Source organism: Hippocampus comes, unplaced genomic scaffold (assembly GCF_001891065.2).
Source record: "Hippocampus comes isolate QL1 unplaced genomic scaffold, H_comes_QL1_v1.1 scaffold124, whole genome shotgun sequence".
NCBI classification, from domain to species: domain Eukaryota; kingdom Metazoa; phylum Chordata; class Actinopteri; order Syngnathiformes; family Syngnathidae; genus Hippocampus; species Hippocampus comes.
Genome location: NW_017805075.1, coordinates 523,920 through 531,844, shown reverse-complemented (window position 1 = coordinate 531,844; position 7,925 = coordinate 523,920). Strand labels below are relative to the sequence as shown.

Genomic DNA, 7,925 nt, shown 5'->3' with positions numbered 1-7,925 from the left:
CCCCCCCGGAGCCAAGGCGCGGCAGCGGCAGCTCGGTTGAGTCCCAGCAGGTGGCGAAGCTTGCACTCCGAGCTGGAAGACGCCGAACACCGACAAAGACTGTCCAATGAAAAATGTGTGTGCGATAATACACACCTGGAATAAAGCAGAAAGTGTGTGCAAGCATCAAGCTCGCAAGTTGCGCACACCACTCAGTGGGGGATCAAAAGTGGAAAACAAAATATGCACTCTTCTGCTCAGTGCAACACCTTTCTCAAAATAGTATCGTGCAAAGGAGGATGCAATTCAAATATGATGAAACGTCTCTGGAGTCATGAAATAGTTTGTGTGTGCCGCATCTTCGACCTTCCTGTGCTGCCTAACTTGGGGTGAGATTGCGCAACCTTTGACCACACTAGTCAAAATCGGATCAGTAAATCAGTAAAGTACTTCTTTTGCCAACATTGAGCCTGTAAGTTAGACTGTCCAGCTAATACTTAGCCTAACATACATGCATGCACAGTGCAGACACAGACGGCATGTTTTCGTAGACTGCTTCGATGAGATACATTTTCCCTACAACCCCCTCAAATATATCTTTTTGTCGAGGGTTTTTTTTTGTACAGAAAAACAGCACGACATTACCCCATAAATGGGTGTTCAGTCACACTTTAATGATTGTATTTTCTTGAAGTTCTCAAGTTCATCGGATTGATTGGATTGGATACAACTTTATTGTCAAATGTGCTGTATGTGTAACATACATTTGATGTTAATATACTGGTTAAAAATAGCCCTTTGGAGAACTTCAGCGGGATGTGTCCGGCATACCTCACCAGGGACATGCCCGAGCCACCTCTTCTGGCTCCTGTTAATGCAGAGGAGCAGCGGCTCGACTCTGAGTCCCTCCGGGATAACCGAACTTCTCACCTTACCTCTAAGGGAGAGCCTGGACACCCTGCGGAAGAAACACATTTCAGCCGCCTGTACCCGTGATCTTGATTTTGTTCGACAACTCGTAAGCATGGGCATAGCAGTGACAGTAGGAACATGGATCGACCAGTACATCAGAGAGCTATAATAACTCTGAACTAAATTTATTTTGTGGACCTCCAAATTAGGTGCATTGCGTTCTGCCAGTTTGAGAACAGGGAACTTGACTGGATTGATGAATGTCTGTCAATGGGCCATGAAATGATGTTTTTCTATCCGTTTGTGTGATCAGATGCATGTTTTCCCGCAGGCCGCTGGTGGCAACGGCATCAGCAAGAGCTCCAGCATCACCAGTAAGTTGGCATGTTGGACCAACGGGCGTAGCTAGCCCTTTGGCGACCCATCGTGAAGACGTTGCGTCTGCTCTGTGTGCTAAGGTGTGGGCGCGTTGCTGCCACTGCTGCCCGAGCTCAGAGGTCAGGTGGTGCAGCTTTCGTCAGCCACGAAGGAGCGACTAGAGGAGCTGCAGCTGGAAGGAGATCTGCTCGAGGTCTCTCTGGACCAGACGCACATCATCGGCAGAGTCCTGCAGGCGGCCTCCGATCCGCCCGTGGCGACACTATGCACACTCATTCAGGTCAGCACTAAATTAATCGTGTTTATGACTCTTGTACTTGAACCTTATAGACCAGTGGTCCCCAACCTCAGACCTTCAGCGCTTAGTGAGATGCGGGCTTTTTTAGCACTGACCTTTCTAGGATAGTCTTGAGGACCGGACTTGGGCACCCCTGTTCTAGAGTCCTGGTCAAACTTGGCTCCACGGGATTAATGATGTTCTAAATGCCCAAAGGGAATAATAATAGTAATACATATCTTGGTATAATGTGTGTGCCTCCGTAGACGGAACTTGAAGAGCAGCAGCGAAGCAGTCGAGGCCGTACGAAGGACTCTAAGAGGAAGCGAAAGAGCCACCGAGGAGGCGACGGCAGCGTTACAGACGGTGTAGGAGCGGCACCGCTGGATGTTTCCGACTCCAAGAAAACATGCCCCTCCCCTCGCCAGGCTACCCAGACTCATATGGAGGTACGCCCGCCAGCCTTTCTTCACTTTCCTCCTACAGTGGAACCTTGCTCCACAAAAACTTCAACCGGTTCAGACACATGACCCAACCTGGAAAATCTCCACTTAGTTCTGGTTTCAGTCAGCTGCCTTCCCTAACTATGCCATACCTCATGAAAGCAGACCTGCAACACAGCCTCAACTAAAAAAAAAAAAAAAAAAAAAAACCTTGTTAGTTTTAGGATAGCAATATTCAGAACATTCATATTTAAATATCAATACAAAATATGTCATGAGCAGAATGTTGCCAATCAAAGAAGCGCTCTTGACTGTGACCAACAAGGAAAGCGCAAAGAAATATTTTCTTTATTCAAGTGGGTTCTGCAGATAGCAAGAAGGATTCTCCAAAGTGAGTCTTTTTTGACATCGTCATTTTGCCGCTTGCATGTCCCTTCAATGACACCTGGAAAACACGGCACCACCTGTCAAGAAGTGTTTTTGTGGTTTTTGTGAAATATCGTGAGATTTTGAGATCGGTGGTGGAACAGAAGTTTGACCAAAACTGTCAAATGTTTAAAAAAAAACAATGCTACTTAATGTGTGGGTTGTGTAACAGACCCTGACATGGGCCTAAGATTTTTTTTCTTGTTTTCTTGACAGACTCTGTGAGGGTGCCCCTTGGCTCTGTCAAAGAATCGAATGGAGCAGACTCTGACAAAGGAAAGATGCGGGACACCCAACACCACAACCTCATCTCTCAATCTTGTACACTCCCCCGACACAAAATCTGACTTCCCATCTCCCACAAGGTCTGACTTCCCTGGATCCGTTTCTCCTGTCAGCTGTTTGAATACTGTCGGATAATGTGGGACCTCCTGTAATAGAAGTGTGTTTGTGGTCTATTTAGATTTGTCTCCCAGGTAAGTTGGTATGCTTCGTTACCCGCATATTAAAGTGGAAGCTCCCCCCCTGCCCCACCGCCACCCCATTCTTGAGCTCCTCGGATAAGCTATTCGGATTTTTGGGTTTCTACGAGGCCACGATACGACGCAGACTCGCGCCGCAACCTTGATGACTTTTATTTTTCTAGTCTTACTGAAGCTCGTGTTGGCAACATTCGGAAGGGACTGGTGACGTCGTTTTGGGAAGTGTTTAAAACAAGCATTCATGTTTTTGGTGCTACTTTCCCAAAATGGACACTATGCGACCCTGGAGCAGTGCTGATTTCGGTCATCCTCTCAGTTCCACTTCCCTTATCTGCCAAATAAGGTAACTTTACTGTAACTCACTTTATTTCCCAGTTTCAAATGATATTCTTGTTGTTGTTATTGTTATTATTATTATTATTATTGCAGAGGGACACTGTTATTGTTTGTGTATACACTTTTTATTTGAATGTTGCCTTTGTTTCTTTTCACTCTTGTTAGAAAAATAAAGATTTAGAGAAGAATTGTTGAGGTAACGCCGAGTCATTTTTCCCCCCGCCCCCCACTTGCGGAGGGACAGGTAGAACACTAAAAGAAATAAAGCCGCAAAGCTTGATGAACATGGCGTTTATTTAGAAAAATCACACCAAGTGGACAGCACAACATTGAGCAAGGAACTACTGGCTAGCACGATCACACACGGTCACACTATTCAAATATAAAAAGGTGGTCTCAATATCAAACTTGCATGGAAAAACAAACATGTCAAATGAGCTTCGTTGACGTGGAAGACCAACGGCACGTTTTCCACACGAGCCATTTAGCAGCCACTTGAAGCACAGGGAAGGAAAATGCTACAACTCAACAACTAAAAGATTTTTCGAAAAGATGTGTCCGTAGCCAAAGGGTGCTTTGAAAAAAATAGCAAGCATGTTTTTGCTGTATGCTGTTGTGCCATTATGTTCAAAACATCAATTTTGTGCTCCCTTTCAAGTCTGACTAAAAAAAAATAAAAAACACCTTGTGGTCAAAACAGGCAGATTTCGAGACAGTTCACCTCTGCTGCCTGACTTGAGCTTTTTCTGAGTCATTTATTTGTCACCTGGCTAAACAGCAGATGGCGCAATCCCCCCTAGTTTTCATTTGTATTATTCCCGAAGCCCTTGGCGCATTTTCTTTCAATCATGCCACACCCCTTTGTCATTGTTGTGCATATCATGTTTTATGGCCAATAAATCCTCTTTTCCCATGACCTTCGCAATGCAGTCCATCAATGCAGCTGGTGTAGTTTTCTTGAATGAATGAATGAATAATATTAATAATTCTCAGAAGCAGCTTGTTGACAGATTAGTCAACATCATTGTGTAAATGCAACCACCAAGAACAAAGTCAGGATACAGAAAATTTCAGTTCGTGATGCTCCAGGTGCCAAACTGTTTTCCTGCATTGAACAAGGCAAAGTCCTTAGATAAGAACCCCTTAAGACAGAGTGCTGTGCTTTTTGTCTCCGCGCTTTTTGCACCATTGTATGTGTTCAGGTATGGATTGCAGATTTCTTTTTTTAATCTTTTTACCCTATTCACACTGAGTTTGTGGCAAGTTCAAAGGGCAACTAATTTATGATTGCATTTCTTTTCCAGATCTATTCTTTTACATTTTCTCATGACTTTATACTTTTTGCTCCATACATCTGAAAACATAACAGTGTCAAAAGTTATGAAAGATGACACAATGGTAAAAAAAAAAAAAACTGCAGTGGAGATCTTGATTGATTGGGATCTTTGAACTCACGAAGCGGGAAAAGCGGACAGGAACGCAAAACGGTGAGCATAAACAATGGCAGAGAAGCAGAATGTTGCCCATCCGTGGCCTGATTTGAAAGAATTTGCAATTAAAACGTATTTGCAGCAAATGTGCTGTGTGCAATCTAAAAAAAGAAAAACCCACACACAAATTACAAAAGAGTTTCAATATTCTATCTGAAAGAAACTTGCTTTTGTTTGTTTTTAAAGTTCACAGTAGTGGTGATCAGAGGTAAGAGCACATGATGTTTTGAAAGCAAAAGTCAGGCCAACTCTAGCTAGCTCTTAAAGTGTGACATGTCGCATGATCTTTCTTTCATCTTTACGTGACCACTCAAGAAAAAAAGAGGGGAACGATTTTGTGTGCAAAAATTCTGCTCTTGTGCTAAATTAAAAAAAGCATGGACTGTGTCAAATTGACAGTGAAAAGAAAATGATTTCTATTTTGTACTTTTGTACTTAAGTGCATTTCCACTAGTATCCTATTTTTACTTGCAGGATTAAAATTGATGCTTCGACTTTTTCCCTGGAACCCCCACTTATTCACACTTGATCTGATCCAAAGCTTATTTGCATGAAAAAAACATGGTCCCTGTCCCTCCGCGAATAGGATTGTTTTTTTTCTTTTTTGTTGTTTTATCTGCTCTATTTTATGCTACGAATAAAAAACATACTATATTTTGCTTTTGGGTGAAAGTCAAAGCTAAAAGATGGAGATGAAATCTCCAAACTTCTGAATGCACATGTCCAACTCTTTAAGTTACATTCCTTCTTCCATAAGTTTTGCTGTTTGAAAACAAGGAGGTGAAAGGCCAAATTCACAACAGCTGTTGGCTCCCTATGTGGGCTCATTCACTTGCTGCTTGAATTAGGATTGGTATTGAAATAGTCCTCTTCATCATGCTCTTTGCTTTGAGACATCCTGACACCAAAAGACTGACCTGGGTCACAGAAAGGCAATGAGTGCTTGGAAATGGCTCAAACGCCTTGCGTCAATTTTCCTGTCAGCTCCTTGTTGTTGAACAGCGGGTTTTGCCCCAAAAGAGCTGTAGCGTTGAACAGGTGCATCACGAGTTGATAGAAAGTCAAATTCAGTTCCCCTGCAAAGGTTCGAGAGCATTTTAGGCTCACCTTGAAATTTCACCCAAAAGCCCAGTACCCCTAATTTGTTTTGTAAGTCATTTTAAATCTTGTGAGTCCTTTTGCCACCTCCAATTGGCACCAATGCAGTGTAAAGGGACATGTCCTCATCCAACACTTTGTCCCGCTCAGACTGTGGTGACGGACAGCAGCGGGTTGTAAACTTTGGTCCCATCGGCGGAACGCGCCCCGTGGGTCAGCAGTTCTTGAATGGTAATCCAGTTGTCCAGAATCCTGCGGCTGCGCTTCTTCATACTTCTGCGGTGGCACAGCTCCAGGATGGAGGTGGGTTCCTGCTGGTGCGCTCCAGCGCCATCCCCGGACTCGCCGTAGACACCCGAGCCCTGCTCCCGCTCCCTCAGGAAGTCGTGGCGGCTCTGCATCATTATCTCCCGCCGCCGTCGCTGCTCTCGCGCCTTTTGCAGCTGCTGCTTGCGCTCCTCTTTGCTCCAGTAACGGCCCATCTTCATCTCGCTCACCGCGTCATCATCCGTGGTCATGCCGCTGCGTTCTTCTCGGATTTTCATGGCCCGCGCCTTCAGGAGTCGGTCCCTCACGGGCCTTTTCGCCACGTAGCGTGAACCGTCGCTCCGGATCTTCACTTTCCACTCCATACGTGGAGACAAGGGCCCAGCGGCTCCACTTGGGACCACGTCTTTACAAGTGCTGCCCAGACTCATGGGGCTGATGTCTCCTCCTCGGGGGTCCACGCCGCCTTCCCCGGGGGCTTCGGAGGCCGACGGCGACCCCAGCTGCATGCAGCTCATGTAGTGCTGAGGCAGCGTTGTTTCGGCACGACGGCGAGACATATAAGGACTGTTCTCGGCGCTGCGGCCCCCGGACCTTGCGCTCGGAAGGTTGGCTTTGCAGTTACGTCTCAGCCCTCCGTCGGAGCCCCTCCGGGCGCCTGGGGTGGGTCCTCTCCTGGCTTGGTTGAGGTTCTCTTGGACCCAGGCCCCTCCTTCGTTTCGTGTCGTCCTCTCTCTCTGCCTGGAGGGGACACTCTTCTCCTGTCGAGGTTCTCCACTTTGTGGGCTGGCTGCGCAAGGGTGCTTCTCATTGACCAACGGGGTGCTCATGCAGCTTTCCCCTCCAGTGTTGTAGGCGCTGGTGCTGTCCTTGTCGGAGCGCTCCCTCTCGGGAAGCTCATTGATGTCGGACAGAGCCTGGTGACGAGACTCGTCGCCGAGCGAGCACCGGCCGGCCGCCTTCTCCTCAAGAGGCCAAGCTTTGAGGCAACGCTCCCTCAGCTGCTGCATCTTCTGTGCCCGCAGGATGTTTCGACACTTGAACTCCAGGTGTCGCAACTCCTCCTCCAGAAGCACCATCTCGTGCCGCGTCAAGCTCTCGTTCTTGTTCTCGTCCAGTGAGACGCCTCCTCCCTCGCAGCCGTCGCTCCTCTCGTAGTAGCACTTGATCTCGAGCAGCTCCTTGTACCTCTCGCACTCTTCCTCAGTCAGCCCGGGCATCATCATCCTCACCGGGTCGCCCGTGTAGGCCCTGTCACTGGCTTCCAGAGCCTCCGGTGCGCCGCCGCTGATGCAGTCCAGGCCCAAGAGTGAGTCAGTGCTAAACTGGAGGTCGTGGCGGTACAGTAGCGGTGGCGTGTCGCTTCGGGGGGACGAAAACTTGCGCATGCTTCCGGGTGTGTTTGTGGCGTTCGTATTGGAGGCACTGGTGTGGTCGTCTCCTAAGAGGTCATGTTCCGAGGACTCTTCGTAACGGGTGCTTTCGTCCGTGCGGCCCACTCCGCTGTCCAACTCCTGGCTGTTGCTCAGGACAGTTTGCAGCAAATCGGGCGAATCCCGGTTCAGTAAGCGATCGTGGCACCCAGAAGCAACGCCCCCCGGGGCGGAGGCCTCCCAGGTGCCGGTGCTGCTTCTGTGACTAGCCAGCAGGTGGGTGGCGTTGTCCACTGGCTCCTGATGCTCTTTGTCTGGAACCACTTGGATGTCATTCTAAAACGCATGATGGAAGAGAAAGAGGAGGAAATTTTCATTACAAGCATTCATTTCCACTAAATGTACAGTGCTAACTTCCATCCATCCATTTTCCGATCCGCTTTATCCTCACAAGGGTCGCCGCG

At 47.5% G+C, this 7,925-nt stretch overlaps 2 protein-coding genes across 3 annotated transcripts in view; one reads left to right on the top strand and one right to left on the bottom strand.

Annotated features, from left to right (window-relative positions):
- kdm5c (lysine demethylase 5C) overlaps positions 1-4,275 on the top strand; it is a 33,259-nt gene extending 28,984 nt beyond the window's left edge. Inside the window, exons 26-29 of one of the 2 annotated variants that reach the window (XM_019865061.1) lie at positions 1,205-1,265; positions 1,350-1,549; positions 1,813-1,995; positions 2,632-4,275. In XM_019865061.1, coding sequence (XP_019720620.1) covers positions 1,205-1,265; positions 1,350-1,549; positions 1,813-1,995; positions 2,632-2,640 — 453 coding nt within the window. In that variant the 3' untranslated portion in view covers positions 2,641-4,275. The remainder of the gene's footprint in view (positions 1-1,204; positions 1,266-1,349; positions 1,550-1,812; positions 1,996-2,631) is intronic. The other variant, XM_019865062.1, reaches the window with a different exon arrangement.
- Positions 4,276-4,453: 178 nt separating this feature from the next.
- LOC109512944 (PDZ domain-containing protein 4-like) overlaps positions 4,454-7,925 on the bottom strand; it is a 40,284-nt gene continuing 36,812 nt past the window's right edge. The window contains exon 7 of the mRNA XM_019865063.1: positions 4,454-7,797. Coding sequence (XP_019720622.1) covers positions 5,968-7,797 — 1,830 coding nt within the window. The 3' untranslated portion in view covers positions 4,454-5,967. The remainder of the gene's footprint in view (positions 7,798-7,925) is intronic.